A 25,745-nucleotide genomic window follows, 5' to 3' on the forward strand; every position below is an offset into this window, starting at 1 on the left:
ACTTTGAGTACGTGGAAGTATATGATAAATCTGAAAGTGAGAGCACTAGTTTGGGTAGATTGTTAATGAGAGGAAGAATGTGTAGCCGGTCAGGGAAATGAAAACTAGATGTAACTGTAAGATACCAGAATTAGTGTGGGATAATGGACAAAAGAAGACAAGAATACAGAGATGGCCTCAATGGGAGTGGCACAATTAAAGTCAACAGACATGAATGATGGGATTAGGAATTGTGGGGAAAAAAAAGGGGGGAGGGCAGGTGAAAGCTGATGTGCTTATACACCAATGCAAGAAGTATTAGGAATAAGAATGCAGAATTTGTGCCTTTGATACAGTTAGTCAGTCCACAAATCAGTAGTGTTATTGAGATGTGGTTAACAAAGGATGACATACTCATGGAAATAAAATGTAATGGTCATAGTATTTTTTGAAAAGATAGAAATGATAAACGAGGAGGTGAGATATTGCTGATGATTTCAAGAGTTGTGTTCTTTCAAATGTGAAACTTGAAGATAGCAGTAATGATAAAGATTGTGAGGCCATTTAGTGTGAGGATGAGGTAAGCCCAAATTTTAGATATTTAGTGAGATGTTTACTACAAGCCAGGAATGCAGATGGAGATGATTCAGAACTATCCAGACAGATGAGACTGGTGAGCAACAGGGTGATAATGATAATGGACGACTTTGGGCAATGACTTGAAGCAGGATGTATCATGTGAGTAAAGAGATCGAATTCCTTGAGCTACTTAGGGAAAACTATATTATGCAGCACGTTGGTGAAGCAACAGTGTGGACTCGAGTGTTTAGACTCAACAATATTATCTCATACAGTGATAATAGAGGATGCCACCAATTCTGAAGAGTCATTTGGTTTTGACGCTAGGCATACAAGCTTCACAGAATGAGAGAGACGAATTACAGAGTAAGGGATTATATATTCCCAAGGCTTTGAGGATAAATAAAGTAGGAGTAAAATGGATGAATCATGAAATTATGCAGGAGTTTCTGAGAAACAGAACATTACAGAGGAGATATAAAGAACAGGGTATCCCTCAGCAGTATAAGCTGCAAGCTAGGAAGGTGATGAGTATAGTAAGAAAAGAGAAATTGGCATATGAAAAAAGCAGTCTTAAAGCTGGCTTAAGCAGTAAAGCAAAACAGAGAATTTTACAGTTATGATACCAGTAGAAGAAAAGGTGAATATGGAAGACTGCCAGTTCAAGAATGGGAAGTGTTTAGAATTTTAAGTAACCTTGATGTTAATGAGGCTGTGAAATTGGATGGGATATCACCATGTATACCAGGAATGTGCAAAAGAGTTGGCACTGCCTATGACTTGGTTATTCAACAGACGTCTGACAACAGTAACAATACCAGAAGAGTGGGGGAAAAAAAAGAAAAAAAAAAAAAAACCAGTGCCACTGTATAAGGGAAAACCTAAGTCAGTAGCATGAAACTTATGGGCCAGTGTATATATCAGGTGTAATGATAAAGGTATTAGAGAGGCATGAAATGGATTTAAGACTCCAGGTTGTGTGTGTGCGTGGGGGAGGGACAAGAGTAATAATTAAAGTAAAAAAAAAAAATAAAGACAATCACAAAAAAGGTGTTTCATAACAACATTCTTGGTATTTTTGTATTATACACCATTTATTATCATGCATGCAGCTATTTTTGACAATAAGTATTGTAGACTTTGCTTGCCAGTTTCTTTTTTTTGTAGTGATGAACATTCATTTCGAATAATTTATGGAATTACAATTGGTGGATGGGAGGTTATATTGCATTTATGATAAGTCCATGTGTTTCTGGTTTATGTAAACTACTTATAATTTTGCTTTGCCTAATTTTACTATGGCAAATTGTCCAAATGAAACAAAAATTTAAACAATTTGGCAAACTTTGATATAGTCCTAAATACATATTTGGTTCAGTACAGAATTATTACTGCTAGTTTGAGATGTTTGCCAATTTACCGATTAAAAAACAAATCCAACTGAAACCCAAATTGTATCTCATGGATGTTTTCTTGTGTACATCCTAAATACTATATTTTATTAAATTCCATTGAGCCAGAATGGAGTTATAATTTGTCCATATTTAATAAAATCTGTCTAGCCACTAGATGGATAAAAGGAATCAAATATGGGCTTACAAAACACATCTTAAAATGAAAACAATAATGATATGGAACAGAATACAACTTTTTTTTTTTTTTTTTAAACTTAGGTCAAAAACATTAATTAATTTTCCTTTCTCTAACAGTAACAAGCCTAGTTCTTAATATGAAGTAATTACTTAATCTTAAAAAAAGAATTTTAGCTACTTACAAAGCATGTGGCAGCCGTTTTGCTGGGAAAATAAAATCTTCTGGATATTTTGGATCACGAAATCTTATGCTAAATTAAAAGAAGCTAGAGTCAATAATTACTAAAGTTTATTTTTTTATTTGCAAAATAAAATTATGATATAAATCATAATTTTATTAAATATAATTTCATTTATTGAAAGACTAAGTTTTAATTCATTTAGGGACAAACAGTGGAATAATAAACAGCTGGTCATTTACAAGTAAAACGTATGTGACTAACACATCTGCTTCACCAATAAACCAAATTGTTTACATAATTATTATTATGCATATTGATGCTGAACAATGCAGGTGAAATGGCAGTAATGTGTATATCAACATTAAAGAAAATATACAATTGTTTTCTGATAAAAGAAAGTTGGATAGTCACTCAGAGGCACCTAGTTCTCTTTCAGACTGTGCAGGAATGGAATCATTGCCTAGTTATCCTCTTTTGAAATGATACTTGTTTTTTAAAATTCCTCCAACATTTCTAATGTAATAAAAAATTCTCTTCCAGTTCTTTACATATATCAATCACATACGTCTGATGACATGCAGGTACATAATGATCAGCTGAAAGCTAAATTGCCATTCTTGAAATCAAAGTAAGCTTTCAGCTGATCATTATATACCTGTATCCCAGCATACAAATGTTAAAACAGAGAGAGAGAGGGGGAGAGATAAAACAAGCTAATGTTTATGTTTTAAGAATCATTCTGCTATTGTATGTTTTCAAATCGAGAGATAACTATTCCTGATGAATACACCACAGAGCATAATACTAGCAGAATAAATTCATGACTTATTTTTAATGGTATTAACAACACCAAATTTATTATTTCATAAAAGGATGTTTTATTAACTGTTTATATTTCGCTTAGCATTATCAGAGCACAACACAAATGTAATAGACAAAAGATCTATAGTCCTATTTTTGTGTCCTCTAATGTTTTTTTAACAACATTAGAGGACACAAAAATAGGACTATAGATCTTTAGACTATAGATAAAATAAAAATTCAGCTATGTGAGCATTACTCTTGAGATAACAGTCTCCCAAGTTTTTGGCAAATTAACGTAACCGTTGTTCAGGTTAGGTTATATCTTTTGGATCTGTAACGACTTCTAAATAGCACATTGGTTTTCTTCCATCTAATCCTGTGTGAAGGGGATGTCCAAAGCATGGTCTGCCAGTCCTGACTTGCCATAATAATGGCAGCGAATGTATTTTTTTTTTTTCTCCAGGTGGATGTTAACAGATCTTCCTGTCTGTCCATAGTAGGCCAAGTCACAGGAAACTTCAGGGTGTGCTAGAGGGTGAAGTTTATCCTTAGGCAAGCAGATCAGAGTTGCTAATTTAACATGAGGTATGAATGTGGTGTGAAGGGGCCATGTTTCATCCTTTCTTTTAGTGACAACACAGTGAACCACATCCTCCAAATGAAGAAAGAAAATGTAATTTCCAAATTCCAAAGACTAAAAGATCGAAAGAACCAGCCGCCATATTCAAATTTCTCCATAACAAACAATAACAACCAACCAGAAGCAAGAAACAACAGGAGCCACCAATCACCTACAGGTAACAGTAGGTGATTGGTGGCTACCTATCCAACCACGCTTTAAACAAAGACGAAATCTCGATACTCAACAAAGGTTTAAATTATGCCATAGCACCCAAATCGATAAACAAACTTGAATTTATTTGTAATACTGAAAAGGGCCTAAGAGGCCAAATAACATAGCAGAAAAAATACATTTAGAAACCACCAACATTTTAAATCATAACAAAACAATAACAAGCAACCTAACTCAACACGAATTAACAGCGATAAAATCACTAAAGTCAAATCCGAACATCTTAATAACCAGAGCAGATAAAGGAAGTGCCACCGTTATCTTAAACTGAACCACGTATGTGGAAAAAATGAATCTGCTTGTGTCGGACAATAACACATACCAATTAGTTAACTATAACCCAACTAATAGAATAAAAAAGAAAACAGAGAATCTACTTAAGTCAATTACCACATGGCCCAAAGATACGGTCAAAAAACTATTTTCACACTACGTTCATTCCCCGAGAATTTACGGGCTACCGAAAATTCATAAAGAAAACAAAATTAGCGGCAACACTCGAGGAGCTGGTAGGTCATTTCCCCTCCTATATCAAAAACACACAACACTTCATAAACATCATCAAAAACATTACATTAGAAAAAGATGATCTATTAGTCAGTTTTGATGTCTCTGCCCTCTTCACGAATGTCCCAATCAAACACAATTCTTCTTTTACAGAACACATTTCCTCCAGATATCACAGTGCTCTTTGCGCATGTATTACATTCTGGGGGAGGGAATATTTGCTACTAGAAGAGCTATTTCCACCAGGCACCATCAATCTTCTCAAAACTGTCTAGACAACACCTTCTTTCAGTACAAAGATAATTGCTATGTAAGCAAACAAAGTCTAGCTATGGGCCTAGCTAACATGTATATGGAATTTTTTGAAAGATGTCCAGTGAAAAATACCACACTAAGCCAAAAAACACGGCTACATTATGTCAACAATATTTTCCTTGTATGGCCAGGCTGCAATAAAACACTCAATGGTTTCATCAATTTCATGAACAGGATAAACTTTAAAATTTGATTTACAGTAGAAAAAAGAAGAAATCAGAACACTTCCATTGCTTGATGAGCTTGTTTTAATCACCAAACACAACAAATTAGTATTCTACTTCTCACCATCATCCTGCCCAGAAGTGAGGTGTAGGTGTCATAAAAACTGTTAAAGAAAAAAAAAAAAAATACACTATCAAGTAATGATTAAAAGAACAAAATATGGATTATCTCAAAAGTTCTTGTTAAAAATGGCTGAAATCTAAAAACTATTAGTAACATCCTACAAAAACCACCAAATGTCTCTGCAAACATGAGAAAAAAAAATTAATTAGAACCATAAATCAAGAATATCACAGATATAAAATAGCTAGAGTGTGTGTGTGTGTTGAAATAGTGGTCTTCCCACCTATGAATTTTTATTATGCTTAGGTCACCCAAACAACCTCACCAGCCTCTCAAGAAGCCAAGTGTATATAAAATTTTCTGTGCATGTGGCATGTCACATCAAACAATTGGGATGTTTAAGAGAGATTTGTATGAAAAAAACATCAACAAGTTGAGAAGATATCACACAAATTAGGTATAGCTTATCATGCACCATACGAAAAACATCAGGTAAACCGGGTTGATTGATTTGCACCAATAAACCACAAATCAATCAACCAGGTTGATTGATTTGTGGTTTATTGGTGCAAGGACAGTAAAGGTCACACTGTGTTATATTAGAGGTTACAGAAGTACACAAGGTATTAATAAATAGAGAAAGTAGCAGATATTATGCTATTACAAAAAAAAAATAACAATAAAAAAAATAAATAAATAAAAATATTTAAAACAATGCAGTATCTAAATATAAATAGAATTTATAACCGGATGCAATTGTAAAAATTAATTCTTTTTAAAAATGAAGTTTGTCTGACTGATAAAATCTGCTTGAGTGTATATGGCTCAGCCACATAAATAAAAATTTCATTCCTCTCTTGTGTGAAGTGCTGGTACCACACCAGAATATGATAAATGGTGAGACGTGTTACATTTTTCACACATAGGCAGGGATCATCAGCAATCAGATATAAGAAATAAGATAACTGTGGCATATATGGAGCCTAGCAAGAACAACCTCCTCTCTTCTGTTTCTATGTAGTCTAGTTGACTAGACTGCTAATGCTTAATTTCAGGTTTAATCTCATGCAATTTGTTTGTTAGTGCTTCCTGCCATGTTGACCACCAGTGGATAAATAACTTTGATCTTATAAACTGTTTGGCAAACAGTATGTTGTTGAAAATGTACGAGCTGATGTAGCAGCTACATCTGCAGTCTCATTTCCTGTAATTCAAATGTGGCTGAGAACATCAAAATTAAGGGATTCCATTTTGTACAACAGTCGTAAAACTTGCAAAGCACTGGATGCAGATTATACATAGGAAAGGAGATGGCTTGTAAAGAACTCAATGGGTTTGTATAAATTACACTTTTGATAGCAATTTTCTTTTATATACATAAGTGTAAGTTGAATGGCATGCAACTCTGCTGTATGATTACTACAATCAAGTTGGATATGGTAATATAAGGAAGCACAGCCAACAAATGTCTCAGATCTTGAAAAATCAGCATAGATAGGTAAGAAAAAACAAAGTGGGCTCTGTATATATTAAACAAATGCTGGTAGACAGATGGAGTATGAGACTTTTGTAGTTGACAAAGTGATAGGTTGCACGATGAGTACAACAAACCCATGGAGGAATGTTATGTTTGGTGCAGGTAATATTGTCAACATTCAAGCCAATAGCTTCCATAATCTCTTTAGCATGCACACCAAAGGGACTTATGTCTGATGTGCATGTGCTATTCGGCTTCATAATACAGAGAAAAGGTACTAGTCCATGTAGGATGTTCATGAAAGGACTTTCTTTTTGGGACATAATTGCTTTGAATCGGCAATGTGCAAAAAGCACCAGTAGCTATTCATATATATTCTGATGATGGATAGGACCTACTCCTCAGCACATACTCTCTTTCTTGTAAAACTGCAAACTTATGACTACATAATTAAGCTTTGAATATAAGTGCACGTTAAATGAAGAAAATGGAACCATGATCAGCACTCATTTCATAAGAGTGAAAGAGTTCAAAAGATACTGAAAGCTTTGTGTAAGGAATGTTAACTTTCTGTCAAAGATGAGTTCCAAGAATTTGGGCTCTGGTGATACTGGAATAATATTTTGCCCCATTCTTAAATCAAGATCTGATTGTAGGATACATTTTTGGCACAAATGTACACAGAGTTTTTTTTCTGCTGAAATCCTGAACTAAGAGCATATGAAGAGAGACAATTGACGTTTGTTAAAGATGTCTTTCAGTTACCCTCATATGCAGGAGTGAGAGTAAATTGTGAAGTTTGACACAAAAAGCACTGCCTACTGTGGGAGGAACCTGTTTGGTGATTTGATAGCAAAAAGTGTTAAACTTAACACAGAGCATGCACGAGCATCTTCTTGATGATACAGCTGAGATAATGTGCTTCCATCATGGATTTGAAAGATCAGACTGGATAAAAAATCTTTAATAAAAATAGGAAGATCCTCCTCCCCCCACTCCTTCAGACTAAAATTAAACAGGCCTTTTAATATTTCATATCTCCAGGCTGTGTCAACTGCTTTTTCTTGTCAAGGAAGACTGAAACCAGATGTTCTCATTTAGAAAAATGCAAAAGCATCTCTTATACTTGTTTCTAAACAGACCAAATGATCCAATTTTGATCGGAGTATACAAAAGCCATATTTTGTGTTGAAAAGAAGTTTGCTGCTTTCTAAGTTCAAGAAAAGTCTTGCATTTACCATTTTTTCCAAGATCTTACAAAGAGAGAAACAGGATGATAATTGTTTGCTTGTGTTGGATCTTTACCTGGTTTTGGGATGGCAATGACAATTGACTTATGTCAAGAATCTGAAACTTTTTCTCTATAAGTATTTTGCTGTACTAAGAGAAGGAGATCCATAGAAGATGATGGACGATGTTTTATAATCTCAAAACGGATTTCATCACAGGACCTACTGCACTAGAGTGAGACAGTAAACGAGCTCTTTTAGTTCCTCCTTAAAAATGGCTGATTGTACACTCCATCTTATTATTGCAAAAGCTTAGCCACTGTTTCTCTTGTTGCTTTTTGCAATATTAAAAAATCAGGAGTATGAAACTGTTGCTGAGATTCTGGCAAAATGTTCTCCCAAAGTGTCTATAATAGCTTTGGGATCAGCAACAACACATCCATTATGTTCCAAGGTAGACAAATGGTGTGTTCCGGAACTATCTTTCAATTTCTGGCTTTTATCTCATACCATTTTTGATGTGATTGTTTTTGAAATCTTCTCACGTAATGTACTTTGGCCCAAGCATGTTTAAATACTATTAAATTTGATGTGGTAGGGTATCTACAAACTATACACAAAACATTCTACAAAAAAAAAAAAATAAATAAATAAATAAAATAAATAAATAAAATATGGCAAGGATATCACTTGAAAAATAAAGCACCTGTTTCCACTAAGTAAATTAAATTTACAGGATGGTCCTGACACATCAAATGAGGTACTGAATATTTTATCAGAGGAAGGATGGACACTGGCTATCCATACTTCCCAAAATCAATATGAATTGATTTTGGGAAGTATGGAAAGCTGACAAAGGTAAGGCTCTCGCCCATGAGAAGAACAGGCTGAGGCAGTGGAATATAAGATTGTCAAGTTTGATCTCATTTAACTCATAACCCAACTGTAGATAATATTGATCATACTATAATAAGAAATCCCACAGATAAGTAAATCACTACTTCCAGAGCAGTATTAACCTGGACATGATGGAAAGGAGTATGACTGCCCACTAGGATAGCTACTCTACCATGAGCAGGATCATCTCAGTTTTGTCCTTGCGTACAACAGTGAAATTCTTTAAGGCAGGATCCTCGCTGGATTTTAAATGTTTCCTGCAGCAGGAAACAAAAATGCTTGCATATCTGCAAAAAAACTCGATATCATCGATATTCTCATGAAACCAACGACAGTTGCATTGTAAAAATTTTCCTATTGTTTAGGCTTCATAGACTTGTTCAATTTCCAAGAGGTTGAGGGCCTTACCCTTGTCAGGTTTATATTTATGAATTGATTTTGGGAAGTATGGATAGCCAGTGTCCATCCTTCCTCTGATAAAATATTCAATACCTCATTTGATGTGTCAGGATCATCCTGTAAATTTAATTTAATTTACAGTGGAAACAGGTGCTTTATCTTTCAAGTGATATCCTTGCCATAATTTTAACAAGTGGGTTCTTATTGAATGCAACTAATTTTAGATTGAATGAGACCATAGGTCATGCAATTGATGCAGTCATGATCATAAAGTTCAAGTATGGCAAAATGTTCTTTACCACCATACTGGACACAGTTTGGTAGAGCTATGGCAGGCAGTTTCGGCATGTTCACATTTCTGATTTGTGGATTAGGAATGTGCAGTCTATCAGAATAGTTCAGATAACCTGCTTTTACAGATGTTGGAGGTTTAGGTGTACCAAAAGTGTGGATGATGTTCCTGGTTGGAATCAGCTGACCATCCCTACAGATCAGGATTCACTTCATATCTGTTACTCCTGTTTAAGTGCTGAACATATCTCCTCATCAGGAACATCAAGATCCTATTCTGAGATCACTCCTTTATAAGAATTGAGTATTTTATGAGGTATTACTATGATTGGTATTCTACCCATTGATGTTACTCTTGAGTAGCTTTTCAGAATATTGTTGACATGATGTCTCTACAAGGATAAAGAAGGGCGACATTACCTATTGGCTTTTCATCTGTTGCATGGATGATCAGAAAAACTGGTACATTTTTATACTGGCATCGTGTCTTGTTTTGTACTTTTGTTACTGAATGATGCATCTACAGTACCAGTTGTTAGATCCTAAATGAAGGAATCTTGGAAAGAAATCATTCATTTAGGGTCTAACCTATAAAAATTGCAAACATAGAGAAATACCTGCACATCAGTTGTAATTAAAAGTGAAACTTCCTTACTTTATGTAAAAAATTTGCATTCTTTATTTAAGCACCTTATATTTAAGTTATTGTGATTAATTTCAGATTTCATTTTGTATGTCTTAAAAAAAGAGAGATAATGTGAATTAAATTTAAGCCTTATTTAAGCTATGTAAAATCTATTGTGAGTCATCACATCATAAAGCTGTTAAGTATTAATTCCTGGAAGGCCTAAAGCTACACGCGTACATCGTAACGCTTGCGGGTATAGCTTATTCGGAAAGTCACGTAACCATGTATTCCATGAATCTGAGTATATCAGCGTCGTAGTAACGAAGGATAAGCCAAAGGGTGAAATTAGTAAGGATCGTGTGCAAAAAGGGGCTGAAAAAGAGGGCGCTCTATAGGAGTATAAAAGGGGGTTGAGCCTGGAACACGAGGCCTTCTCTTGATCTCTTATCGTATCGTTTTCCTGTTGGGTGTTCGAAAGTTGGCGGGCAGTTTTGTGTGTGTGTGAGGGGGGGGGGGGGGGGGTTTGAAGTCTGTGGTGTCGGGCAGCGAGCGTTCGTAAAGAAACGAAGCTGAATTCTATGCAAAGCTAAAGGTAAAAATTCCAGTCCTAGCAGAATCAGGCCGTCGCCAAAAAGCCCCATCGAATTGTTCCTGAAACGCAAAGATTTTGAGTCCGTTTCCAGCAGAAAGAATGAAGATAGCGTAACCCTATGTTGGTGTATTGATGGCCAAAATAGATGAGAAATATCCAGATGAACATGTGGTGCAGAACGACACGGAAAAAGTCGGTAAGGTGTAATTGCTCTAATTTTGTGTGAATGTTCATTAGAAGAAAGAAGATTGTTTACAATTGTGAAATTTAGAACTTTATTCTAAGGAACTCTGTGAACAGTCTCTAATCAGAGAGTAAACCTCATTTGTGAGTAAGAAGAATTGTTTAGGAGAGATCTTTTGTAACTTGTATGTGATAGGATTAACTTGATGCGATATGAAAGGTAGAATTTAGTGTCTCAGTAACATTAGAATGGTTGATAGTTTGTTCTTAATAATACTGCTACAAGGAATTTAGCTTAACTTATTATCATTTGATTTATATCCCAATGTGTAATTATTGTGTTTAGGCATGCTTTATAAGTTTTAATTAGTTCGAATGTGTTAATCTCTTAGTTCAAGTTTATTTAGTATTGAACATAATTAAGTGTATGAGTTTGTATTGTGTTTTCGATATTCCAATAAACATGTCATATTTTCCTGAACCTGAGTCATGCCTGATTATGATTCCATACCACTTATAAAAATAGAACCTATTTTGGCGGGAAGGATTTAGAGAGTGAATATAAAATATGGATTTAGGTCACGACTGCAATAATCTAGATCTATACGGCAGCTAAGTAAGATATTGGATAAGAAAGCTAAGAATCTAGTATTGTCTCCCTGAGTAAGGATCTTTTTTACTATAGGATACTGGCTGGCACAGCAAAATATAAATTCGCCAGTGTCCGAATAGGAAACAATCCTAGATATAAGAATAAGAATAAAGTAAGTGAATAAGAGAATAAATCACAAAAGATAAATATTTAACAATAGAACAGAAGGCAGGAAAAAATAGTAGAAGATTTAAGTATGAAGAAAGGATAGATATAGAAATAAGTCTTAAATAAGAATAAATCAATATAAATGAAAAAAACACTTTATAACAATGCCGCAGCCAGTAGGATTTTAAATGAGTAAGGTTAGAATGAGAAAGGATAGAATATCAGTAAACAGAGAATTAAGGATAGATATAGAAATTAAGAACAAAGCATAATTAAATATAGCAACATCGATATATCATATATAACAATCTTTTAACACAGTACTTATTTGGGATTTGTTAGGGCCCTGAAACATTTGAGGATGTAGAATTCATGCTCAAGAAGTTTTTGTTTGGTGTCAGATTCCTGCCCACCATGGAGCCACTCATGGATGTCTACCAACAGCAAGCAATGACTGCACTCAGGAGTGGAATGGCAGGGCTACTCCCCTGAAGTTATACCAACACTGCAGCAAATGTTGGGTCCTGACTATGGACTCTGAGATGAGAGACTTGCTGTAACGCCAATGACCCTTTGAAGGCAAGCCCACTAGCTAATTGATACTGGCTGAGATGTCCAGGACCACCCATCTTGCTGAAGCAGAGGCCACAACAGTGCAAGACTACCAGGATCCCCTGCTTCCCTTTCCTCCATGGGTTGCAGTGTGTGGCAAACACAGGGGCAGGGCATTGGATCCCAGTGGTGGTGGTCTGGGATCCAATTCTGAGTAAAAAAGAGACTCAGAAGAAGTACAGCAAGAACATAGGAAGAAAAGCAAGAAAAATAGGAAGAATGAAAAGGATCTATATTATCAATGGAGGTCTCATCCCCAATGAACATGTGCCCCTTGGGGAGGGAGTAATCTGGGAACAGGATTAATAATGCACAATCTTAAGTTTAAAGAAGTCTCCAGAATGACATGATGTCCAACAAAGTGCAATACAAATCAAGGCCTTATCCTAAACCAACATCCATAACTAGGTTATGATGGATGTTATGCAGCACAAATAAACAACGAAGCATGTGTGTGACATGTCAAACAAATCATGAGCTAATATTTTAACAGTGGCTTTGTTAATAGTAATTTTAAGAATCACTCAGCTGCTGTTTTCAGATTGAGAAATAACTATGTTCCTGATGAACAACATACAGCATAAGAAACTAGTATCATAATTTATATATATTGAAGGATATGAAACTAGTGATATGGATAAAAGGATTGCTGATGGACAGATCCAGGAGAAGCAGGTCACTAGTGGTGTGCTGCCGGACTCTTTGCTTTGGCTATTGGTGTTTAATTTGCACATAAATGACATATGAAATAATCTGAAGGGAGATATTCAGTTGTTTGCTGATGATACAAAGTTCGGTAGCATAATCAAGGTGATGTAGAGAGCTTACAGAATGATTTAAATAAGCTGACAGTATGAGAGAAGTGTAAAGTTACATATTTTGGGATACAAAGATTATAAGCTGTGTACCACATTGAGGGGAAGAACTACACTCCAGGAAATTGGTGAAGCCAGGGATTTGGGAGTAATAGTAGATAGAGTTGAAGTTTAGAGGGCATATTGCTAATATAGCAAGAGTAGCTAACAGGATTACTTGATTATTGAAGAACACACTAACAAGCAGAGATAAGAGTTTATCATTCCTCTCTATAAAACCTTTGATAGGACCACTTCTGGATTATTGTGTTCAGGTTTGGTCACCTGGGTTTTTTGGGGGATGAGGAAGTGGTGGAGAGGATCCAGAAGTTAGTGACCAAGATGGTGAGTAGTCTGTGGAATTCTTCCTGAGGATGGATTGTAAAAGTTGGTTAATCTAATCCTGTGGCCTCCTCTTTAAGAGGGTTGCAGTTGATGAACAGTCCGCTTCCATGCCTCTCTATCTCTTGCTTCTGTAAGATTCTTGCCTGTCCAATCTTTTATGTTGTCTTTCCATTGCAGTTGGGGGTCTTCCTCTTCCTCTCTTTCCCTCCACCATCCCCTGCAATACTATTCTGGGAGGCTCTCCAGAAGAACCCAGAATTTTTCTTCTTTGGATACTAGCCATATAGTCTCTTTTCATTTTGAATCTTTTAAGAACCTCTACATTGCTCACTCTTTCAGTCCAGCTGATACGATCCACTTTTCTCACGCACCACATTTCAAATGCATTCAATCGGTCACTCATCTCCTTATTGATCGTCCAGGACTCACATCCATATGTCCCCACACTCCAGATTGTCTTGAGGATTCTTACTTTCAACTGTTTGTTCAGATTTCTGTTTCCTAATATATGATATATTTGGAAAAATGCTGCTTTTGCTTTTTTAATTCTGTTCTTAATTTCATAATTAGATCTATTGTCTTCTGTTATCCAATTCCCAAGGTATTCAAAACTTTTTACATTTTCTATTCTTTGTCTGTTCAAAGTGATTTCCATCCTATCATTTCCTTTCCTTGAAATCTTCATCACTTTTGTCTTCTGAATGTTTATTTTCATTTTATATCTCTCATTTCCAACCCTGTTCAAAATTCTTTGCAAGCCTTCCTCTGTTTCGCTTTATCCGTTTATAGGTGTCCGTTTATCTTTATTCCATCCTTCAGATCTTCCAAGGCCTCCCTCATCATCCATTCACTACAGATATTAAAAAGGAGTGGGAACATTCCACACCCTTTCTTATGGGGATCCATTCAGTATCACCTCCTTCAAATCTGACCTTGGCTTCTTGAGTTTTGTATATTCTGAACAAAATTCTCATAATATTTTTATCTATTCCTATTTTATGCAAAATATAATATCAAATAAAACAGAGTGATTAACATTATCGAAAGATTTTTCATAGTCTACAAAGCATAGATATAAATCTTTATTGCACTCGATCATTCTTTCCCCCAATATCCATAGTGTTGTGATAGCTTCCCTGGTTTTCCTGAAACCAAACTGTGCTTCATTTAATTTCCTCTCTCCCACAAGTTAATGACTCCATGGATGTGCCCTGTGCAATAACAATAATAACAATAATATATATATAATGGTCATACTGGATCTATTTTAAAATGGGTAACAAAAACCACAGAAACTTGAAGTTGATTCAATCACTTACCACACTGCAGAATTTTGAGGTAAGTCGTGTAATCCTACGATAGGACATCTCACAGTCCTTATAAAAAAAAATAAAATAAAATAAAACTTAGAGGCAAATAAATATCAAAAGTGCCTTTATTATTACATTTTTATAACAATAAACTAGTGTACACACAGAAACACACCCACACACACATTATTTAAATATTATATACACTATTGAATTATCTTCTAGTTAACAAAACACTATACAGTCCAAATGCATTAAATTAATCCAAGTAAAACCAGAAGAATTCCTCATCTGATATGGTAGCATCAGTACAGCTGAAATAGCTCTAACAATTGCATATGAACCAGCTCTTGAATTGCTAAGAAAGCAATATATCAGGCCAGTCCTTACCTGTCTGAGTAAAATGCTGGTCTCGAAAGAAGTAACAAGCTTCTGCTGATGATAGATGGGAAGTGTGACAGAATTGTCCAAACAATTCTTCTTTTAGCAAGGAACATTGTACTAAAAAAAACAAAAAAACTTTTGATTTTCACAAAATTGATTTCTTCTACATGTTAATGCTTCAAGTCACGATTACAATTCAGGCCTCTATGTTCTTCTAAATGCCTCCGCAGAAAGGAGAAGAATAATGGGACATTATATCCTATGAACAGAATAGACCCAAATTCAATTCTCATTGTGACGAGAGAATCTTTATATGCTTTTTTCAATTGAAAATCTGTTAGTTGAGCCTACACAGGTAACAGGATTTTTCTCAAGAAAACTTGTAGTTTTTCATCATGCATACAGGCAAACTGGACAGAGAACACATACAGTAGATGGCATTGTGTGTTTAGATGATGGGGTAATGTGGAATGCCTTCTCATGATAAGTTTAGGGAAATAATGTAATAATCATAGAATAAACAATCCAAAATAAAATCATTTAGATAATCAAGATTAAGATTTAAAAAAATTACAGCACAATGGTATTTTTGAAAAGCCTGCTCAAAAATACATTTTATTTTTTGCATATTCATCTTATGGACCATTCCTCAAATGCCAAAAAAGTTATATGGAATCAGTCTTGATTAGATATGATTGATGTAGAAAGCTTCTGTGCGTGTGTGTGTGTGGGGGGGGGGGGGGGTTAAATAACCTTAAACATTTAAAAGAATATGTGATGAAAATGTGACAATCTTTTATTTAATTACTCTGATCACAATTAATGTCATGTTATCGCTCAATCCATAACTACCAAGTTAAGGACACTGGATGTAATTCATATGCTCACTGCACTGAACTTTAGCAGAACTAGTTCGACCAGTGTAAATAAGGCCACACAAATAAGGAGGTATGCAATAAAGACCACAAAGAGAGCAGGGATACATCTTGTCTTTTGTAGAAAGACAATGAGGGAGAGATATCATCTTTCTCCTGGGAAAAAACCACCATGCTCTACCATAGTAAATACGAAAAAAGAAAGACTGTTTTTTGAATTTGCATCTGCATTCAGGAATCAACCTAATTTAAACGAGCACCACCTAGATAGGACTTTAGTTTCACTCACTTTTTTTTTACTTATCATTGTACTGTGTGTGTGTGTGTTGTTACAAAAAAGTTATTTGTAATTCCTGAAAATGAGTGACTGAGACGAAATATTGGAAGCATTAAAATTAGTTTTAATCCTTTCTCAGTGCTGATAATATTCCATTAAACCTCCAACATGAATTCTTCACAGCACTTAAGCCTCAACACATGGATCCTAATAATTCATGGTGAAGAAATAGCATGCAAAGCAAAACAATACGGTAAGTAGAAACTACGCTTATCGAGGCAATTAAATCGGTTGGCCTTTTTAAAAAGATGTCGGGACTCAAGAGTTATTTCTGTGTTAGACTAAAAATCAAATTTCAATCAAAAAAAGTCTTTTTATATATAAACGCACTAGTCTGGCACTATTACGAGCGTAGATTGCTGCGACAAACACTACCATTGACTCGTTACAATCAGTGCTCTCTGCTATACTCAATCCCGAACTTTGGTCCATTATCTTTGACATCTCAGAAGCTTCTGCACAGAAAGAATTCCAAAAAATAAAAAATAAGCACATCAAAAAGTTTAATAACCTTTGTCAATAGAAACTGCTACCTCAAGTTCAACCGCTCCATACAGTAGTCAACCTATCGTCAAGAAGACTCAGTGATGATGCCATCGGTGCCCTAAGACTCGGTCACAATTTTGCTGTCGCACCTAAAGAAGTTCCGGTGTATATTATGTAGATATTATGTACAGCATCGAACGTGGAATCTGTCACTTAGCTCCAGAAACAGCCAATAACATCAGACTCGACGTAGCTAACATCCTCTCCCAGTCGTTGCCTCCAAAAAGTAATTTATCTTCCAGACAACTCTCTGCCCTTGGAAAATTACGGAAATAAAAAAGGATTGTCATCACCAGAGCTGATAAGGGTAATGCCACAGACGTCCTTAACGCCTCAGAATATAATTGGAAAATGGATATTATTCTCCAGGATCGTACTACCTACATACTTGAACATGATCCCACAAAAACTCAAGTTAAAAAACTTACTTAAAAAAAGGTGTCACCCTGGCCCTCTGACATTATACAAAAAAACTCAAACCTTTCAGTTCTCACCCCCCCCCCCCCCCAGATTTACAGTTTATTTAAAATCCACAAACCTCATTCTCCCCTAAGACCTATAGTAGATGCCACTAATGCACCTCGCTACAAATTGTCAAAGCAGCTGGCTAACTCTCTGAATCCCCTTACTGGTCTTACCACATCTTAGGTAAAAAACTCTACCCACTTTAAAAACTCAACTGAAAATCTTACTTTAAATAATAGAGACATATTGGTCAGCTTTGACATTATCTAATTGTTTATCAATATTCCCCTAAATGACACCTTAACACTCTTAAAAAACATTTTTCCTTCTGATATCTTAGAGCTCTTTTCCTTTGCCATCAATTCTAGTTATTTTTCTTCGAAAAAAAAAATCTATAAACAGACACCCCCCTCTCCCCTTGCTAATTTTTACATGGAAAATTTTGAAAAATGAGCCATAGACTCTTCCCCTCTAAAACCTTTATTCTCGCTAAGATATGTAGATGATATGTTCCCTATTTGGCCTCATGGCCCAGACACATTAGACTCCTTCCTCAGTCACCTCAATAGCCTACATCCAAGAATCCAGTTTACGATGGAAAAGGAAAATAACAATAGTTTACCCTTCCTAGCCTTAGTAACTCGCTTTCCTAATGGTAACCTTTCTCTTTTATATAGAAAAACCTACTCATACAGGCAGATACATTCACAAACTCTCCCACTATATAGCATTATTAAAACTCTAACCAATACAGCCCACAATCTTTGTTCCAGTGAAACTGCCCTTTCAACCGAATTCAAACACATACACAACACCTTCCTTTCTAATAACTACAGTGATTACAGAATTAAAAAAATAATCAATTCCTTCCCCATTCCCAGACTATCTCTTCCATACCTTACATCCGTGGCACATCAGAAAAAATAGCTAGGTCATTAAAAAAGTACAACCTCCATACAGCATTTAAGCCCCACTGTAAACTTACTACCCTTATCTGTTCCACCAAAGATCAGCTCCCTCCTCTCTCAGTGCGTGGAGTATATAGAGTACCTTTCTTTTAGTGTTGCACGGTGATCAGCATTCATATTAGAAATTATGGACTTTACAACCGTGTTATAATTAACTTTTTTAATTTCCCGACATTTTGATCTTCATGTTAAGATCATCATCTGGAGCATATACAAATATACAGGACAAGCTGAGTTACATTACATACAGTAAGCCAGAGAAACAATGATTTGATCCTTAACGCCTCAGAATATAATCGGAAAATGGATATTATTCTCCAGGATTGTGCTACCTATATACCACTTGAACATGATCCCACAAAAACTCAAGTTAAAAAACTTATCGATCGATCAAATCATTGTTTCTCTAGCTAACTGTATGTAATGTAACTCAGCTTTTCCTGTATATTTGTATATGTTCCAGATGATGATCTTAATATGAAGGTCGAAACGTCAGGAAATTAAAAGAGTTACTTATGACACGGTTGTAAAGTCCATAATTTCTAATATGAATACAGGGTACTTTATTCCTGTAAGCTGGCTTACTTCGGACAGACAGGCAGATCAGCAACCATCCAGTTAGAAGAACACAAGTCATGCACCTGCAATCATCACGATTATGGTCAATCTGGCCTTGCAGACCATGTTTTGGATACAACCCACAGGATCTGGAAAAAACCACCATGCTCCACCATAGTAAAAACAAAAAAGAAAGACTGTTTTTTGAATCTGCATCTGCACTCAGAAATCAACCTAATTTAAACAAATGTGGTTGCAAAAAATTGCCCAAAATTTGGGGAACGTTAATTATCAGAGATTCCTCTTTACATCCTAGGCCACCTGCAAACATCCATAGAGGGCACACCACCTAGATAGGACTTTAATTTCACTCACTTTTTTTTACTTATCATTGTATTGTATTTGTGTGTTGTTACAAAAAGTTATTTGTAATCTCTGTGACTGAGACAATACTGTAAGCATTAAAATTAGTTTTAATTTCTCAGTGCTAATAATATTCCATTAAACCTCCAACTTGAATAAAGACAATGAGGGATAACTGCAATTTTTTTTTTATAGCATGGGAAACTTTTTCATAGTTTTGACATAAGGAGAAATTATTCAAACCCTACTTTCATGGAAGATATATTTATGGATTTCTATTCATCCTATCAACTGCATTGTGAATGGAGAACCTATAGAACAATCAAAACATTTCAGCTACTTAGGCACGATTTTTAGTGAAGATGGTAAATTAAATATATTGAAATAGACAACAGAATCAACAAAGCCAGTATGGTAGAAAGTAAACTGAATAAATTTATATGGAATAAGAGAAATTAGAAACGCTAAATTAGCAAATTACAAGACATTGTTCAAACCAATTTTAACATATGGGTCTGAACGCTGGGTTAGAAATAAAACACTTGACCAAAGATTAGAGACCACGGATATGAGAGTCCTGAGAAAGATTAGGGGGTGAACAGGTGGCAATACAGTATCATAATAAAAATGAGGATATTAGGAAAGAACTTGATATTGTTAGAATCCAGGAATGCGTCAGCAGAGCTAATCTCAGGTGATATGGCCACTTAAACAGAATGGGAGAGGAAAGATTAGCAAAACAAGTGTTCTCAGGTAGGAAAAAGACCCAGAGAAAGACCAAGATATAGGTGGATTGATACAGTAAAAAGTGCCTTAGAAGACAGAAATATAAGATCTGATAACATTGGAGTCATGACAGATAACAGATTGATTTGGAGGAAAATTGTTTCAGTAGTTAGTAATGTAAGTTTTTCATATAGTACTATCATAATATCCTGTACACCCCTTGAGAGTACATGTCAGGAATTGGATGATATTCATCCTCACAGGCAGAAGTTTGGCATAATTAAAATGCTTGCCTGCTGGGCCTCCATGTTGTTTGCTTTGATGAAGATCTGTTAAAATGGTTACAAAATATCTATTATAAATAAGATGCTAAATAGTTATTTACCTAAACAATCCTCTTATAAAATATAGAACTGAATGATTGTTCCTTATGTCAAATGTGTGTTTCTGAAAAAGATGCATAGATCCTACCAAAATTCCAGTTTTCTACCTTCTCCTCTCCAGAAAGCTCTCTTTTTAGCTCTTTATTTTAATAATTACTTTTACGCACCAACTGAGAGTCCACTTATGAAATAAACATTTATCTGACATTTCAAGTTCCTTAGTACTAAAAGCCAACAACTCTTCCGTTTGAAAATACAGGCAGAAAAGTAGTTCTGCGGGCCAGCTACTAGGCAGTGTGCAGGAGTGAACCTAATAGTAGTTCATTAGGAGGTTGTCCAATAAACTAACAAGTAATCCAAATAATCCATTCACCTATTCTGAAGTTATATATTATCCCATGTAATAGACATGTTTGTAACTCTTTCACTCAATGTATGTCCCCCAGTGTTGCTCTTCTTAACATCACTATCCATGAAAGATAACAAATAAATACAGTGACATTCTGGATAAAAAAAAGTAACACTCACCCCCCCCCCCCCCCTCCAGAAAAAAAGATTAAAAAAAAAAACAAAAAAAACAATCCATACAAAAATATTCAACATCTACTTCATCAGCATTCGGGGCCTTAACACAAACAATGTGCACCACTATTTACAGCTATCTAAAACCAAAACAAACCTGTTATTTCTTACAAAACATCAATACTTTGTCAGACTTCTCATGCAAGATCTCACAAACAATGATGGTATCTTCCTTGGAGATTTTAAACTGTTTCACTTTATAATCACCATCATTCGTTTGCCATCTTGGACCTTTTCTTAACTGGCACTTCCTCCAAATATGCTGTAGATTAGATCTCAGGTTGCCACATGCCAACTCTAAGTACAAGCCTGGCCACATTTCTTTTCTATAGATTAAACACCTTTAAAAAGTTTTCACTGCATACCTCTTCTAGTTGGTATCTACTAGCTGTTGATACCAACTTGGGCATGAGAATTAACACCCACGCCACTTGTATATAAAATAAAAAGTCATCTTACACCTACCCTACAGTATGGAAGCAAGCCTATATATGGAAATGATTCCAAAGAAGGGAGATAAAAAGTCAGCTATCGTTCCATGACTTCTCTTGAAAAATAACATGAATGTTATGAAAAGTAAAATTTCACTGCCTGGAGGACAATCAAATCACCAGGGACCACTTATGTGGTTTACAATACACTCAATTCACAGCAGATCTTCTTCCCAATACCTTTCGACACAACCCATGCAAACAGATGGAAAGTATTCGTGGTGGCTCCTGGTATTTCCAGGCCTGGCAGAAAGGCATACTTACCAAATTACCATTTTATGGTAACTGCTCACCTCTATGCAAATGAATTTCTCTCCACTTGTTTGCTACAAGTCATGGTGGATGCTTCCTTGCTTCAAATTTTACCAATGGTGGATTACAACAGTATGCTACACTTTCATCCATGCACCTTCCTCCTCTTATCTATACTTTTGCTGAAGACAGAACACACCTTTGCTCTTTTTTATTTGGCAGATATTTTACTGTGTTGATATATCCAAGCTACAAGATTACTTCTTGCAATTTTCAGTAGGATGAGGACAACCTATTAAAACAGTACACAACACACTTTCATCCAAGTACTTCTTATTCATAGTTTTACTGAAGACAGATCTCATTCCTTTTTTTTTTTTTTTTTTTTAAATTTAACAGATATCTTGCTATGCTTAAATATCCAAGCTACAAGATAACTCCTTGCTATTTTCAGTAGTTCACTATGTTGTGAGGACAACATAGTGAACTTTGTGCTACCAAAATGCAGTCCTGTCCCATTTCTTACAAGAAATACAGTCATACCCCAACTTACACGAATCCGGAGTTACGCAGTTTCATATATGTATGTACTGCCGTCCCGCTTCATGCCTCACCACTAGTCGTATCTTTCAGGCGCCAGCCACTTTCGCCAGTGTCGCACATGCTGTGAACAAGCACCGACGTGCTTTGCGTGGTCTCCATTCATACACGATTTTTATAGTCTACAAACCCTTGCAATTGTTTAATGTTATGTTCTTGATAAAAATTTTATCACATAAAAAATAATAATGTCGTCCAAAAGAAGCAAGGCCGATTCTTCTACAGCTAGCAAGAAAAGAAAAACATTGACTTTGGAAACAAAACTCAACATTATTAAGGATTTTGAAGGCAGAATGAAAATTTGTGAGCTAGCAAAGAAGTTCGATTTACAGGAATCCACAGTAAGAACAATCATAAAAGAAAGGTTTACAGATTTTGGAGGACAATAGATTCTAATGAGGAATGAATTGATTGTAGCCACAAGGTAAGGAATAAAAAAAAATCATTAGCTTGCTATGAAGAAATTTTGCGTGACAAGAAAAAGACATTATGCCATCAGACGAATCTATTAGATTTTATGAAACCATTGACATCGAAATAACTTTCTTTTTTTTTTATGTACGAAAAAAACTACAATTATGATTATATTTCTTAAAAAATATACGTGTTTTTGTAAACCCTTGGTCCCAATTAACTAATATTTTGTGTGTTTGTATGCAAAATTATACCCGAGTTACGCACTTTTTGTTGGTCCCACCTACCGCGTAACTTCGGGGTATGACTGTATATCACTTAACTCTCCTTTAATTTTTAATGTCAGATTTTTATTCAATATTCTATTCTTGGAATGATTTACATGCACCATTCACAAACATTACATCCATTTACTCATCCTCAAAAAAAACGTGGTGTGCTTTTCAATTTCAAGACATTGTAATAACCAAATAGATTGGCAAATATAATACTATATTTGCCAGTCTATTTGGGTAACTGAATAGCATATCTGCACTCCAAAAAACAGGATGTGTGTTTGAATTCCACCAGGGGTATGGATGCTTAAGAATGTCTTTGGTTGTAGATGTATTTTGCTGCCTTTGTCCAAAAGAGAATTCAAACAGTTCTGCATACTTTTTAGCATGATCATTTCAATGTACAGTCAGTCATTAATTTGAGCAACAAAAGTTCAGTGAACATTTAATTCTGATCTACATGAAAATAACTCCACTTCCCAAAATTCAGTGAGCAAGAATTTTTATTTATGTCAGCTTTATCCATGAAAAGTTGGAAACCTATTTGAACATTTTAGTGCTGTGGATTGAGATTACAGTAAGAAACTATACTATAGACCAAAAAGTGAAATTTTTCAATGGCATTTCATACCTCTAATAAACAGAGTTTGGGTTTCACAGTGATGAAAAGGGCCTACTACATAAAGACTTTCACCAATACCCATGCTGAAGTAGGGATGTGGACCTGATGCCTGTTCAAAGTGTAGAGACACTATCTCCTTAGCCAACCAGGCTATGGATAAATAGAACATCTCACAATGTTACTTGTGCAGACACATGCCAAAATAAGGTAACGTCATGCACAGTGATATAGCAATTCTACTTACTTACTCAAATGCATCAACATAAAACACTATATATGAGAACAATTCAATGCATTTAATTTAGTGAATTCAATTAATGTTGAGAAGTCTGATTAAAACAAAACTTACTCATTTGGACCAACTACATCTTCTGATAGAAGTACAGCACCTTGCATCCCATGAAACAACTTAGGATTCAGATCTATTTCCTATTATAAAACAACATATAGATGAATGACGATAGTAATGTGATAAATATCTGATTAACAGTCTACAAGTACTGAAAGAAAATATTAATATTTTACCCAACTAAATGCATAAAAACCATGATTATATGAATAGAAGAGGAAGATAAAAGAGGACATAGCCAATTTCAAGTAGGAAGGATGGATTTCCCAACAAATCACAAAATGAGAAATAATATTTATTTGCTCATGGTCCCACAGAAAGTTCTAATACAAAGAAGCAGAGGAATCTCTCATGTCATTCATTATAGAGAGTAATTGATATAAAGAAAAAGGCTCTTTATTAGAAACATACACAGCAGAAATGAACCCCACATATATAGAATGCTTTAGAACACTTTGAAGAAACAGTAAAGTAAAATAATGGTAAGTGGCTGCTGAATTTCTATTCAGAAACATGGATCTAGTAATTACTATCCACAATAAAGTTGTGAATAAATACATATGGAGAGAACACCCAAGAAATAAGGAAAAGTTTTCTTGGCTGTTTTACTGTTGAAAGTGATATTTTTAGATTGGTTCAGGATACAAGAGCAGAAGATATGAAATAGGTAGTCATGATCATTTAGCCCAGTAGTTAGCATACCCTTTCTCCAACCAACAGGTTATGGGTTCAAATCCTGTCATGGAGCATGGATGTTTGCGATTGTCTTTAGGTGGGAGATGAATTTCATCACCTAGTATGAGACAACCACCCATCTTATTGCCTGAGGTGGCTTGAAGAAGTTCCATGTTTGGTCTCTATAGCAGAGTTTCTGGACTATGTAAAAATAAATAAAAAATTACAAAAAAAAAATAGATATAAAATCAATAAAAATGGAAAAAAATCTTTAGCTCACCCATGGTACAATTGTACTATAGGTTTACCAATAACTTTTCATGGGTGGGAATTACATAAAAGAGTCATAATGGGGGAAAAAAGGAATCAAAGTTTAGCAGCTTTCAGAAGTGAATTATAGAATTAAATATATATAGATGGGGGGGGGGGGGGGAGGTTGAAAGAAACTAAAGAGACCTAAATGATAAATCTGAAGAAAAGATGGATTGATTCAACAAGAGAAGCATGTGGTCTGAAAAAAATCGGAATTCCATGATGGAATCAGGAAGTTAAAGAGGAAAAGAAGAAATCGAGAAAAGTTTTTGGCAAGCAAGTCAGAGAATATATAGAAAAATGTAAGAAAGCTATGTGTACAATTAGAATAAATATTTAAAGAAAGATTTTGGGAAAAAACACAGAAGGAAAATATCACAAATATGACAAAAATAAGTCTGGAGGCGATTGAATGAAAGACATAAAAAACAGAACATTTTGGATAACTGGAGAATATATTACCTTAAGAAAGAGCCACAAAACATTTTGCAATGCCTATACTGCATAATTCTGACTGAAATGAACACCTGATAATTAGATTAGAGCTTTCAGAGTAACCATCTATGAGGTAAGCCTATGGCCCCTTTCTAACTGTTGAGAAAGGCCCACCCATGCCCCCTACTGGGTAAAAATATATATTCTCCCACAATGGACTGGGTCACCATAGGGAAATATATATTTTTCCTGTATGAAAGTATATGAACAAATGAAGAACATAACCAACATCCATGCCCATAGCAGGATTCAACTTTTTGGCTTTGAAAGCAGATATGCTATAAGGAAATAAAACCAGATATAAGAATTATAGCAGAATCTCTCTAATACATCATTCAGATAAAAAAAGTTCTTTGAATCACTACAATTATATGGTATAAATGGAACATTATACAGG

General features: G+C 35.1%; 1 protein-coding gene across 1 annotated transcript in view; it reads right to left on the reverse strand.

The window, feature by feature from the left end:
* The window catches only part of Rat1 (5'-3' exoribonuclease 2 Rat1), a 365,027-nt gene that overhangs the window by 37,112 nt on the left and 302,170 nt on the right, over positions 1–25,745 (reverse strand). The window contains exons 25-27 of the mRNA XM_090399598.1: positions 23,867–23,946; positions 14,686–14,742; positions 2,333–2,401 (exon numbers count right to left, since the gene is read on the reverse strand). Coding sequence (XP_090255724.1) covers positions 2,333–2,401; positions 14,686–14,742; positions 23,867–23,946 — 206 coding nt within the window. The remainder of the gene's footprint in view (positions 1–2,332; positions 2,402–14,685; positions 14,743–23,866; positions 23,947–25,745) is intronic.

This window comes from Typopeltis vanoorti, chromosome 10, assembly GCF_054136105.1.
Source record: "Typopeltis vanoorti isolate ZY-2024b chromosome 10, IOZ_Tvanoo_1.0, whole genome shotgun sequence".
NCBI lineage: Eukaryota > Metazoa > Arthropoda > Arachnida > Uropygi > Thelyphonidae > Typopeltis > Typopeltis vanoorti.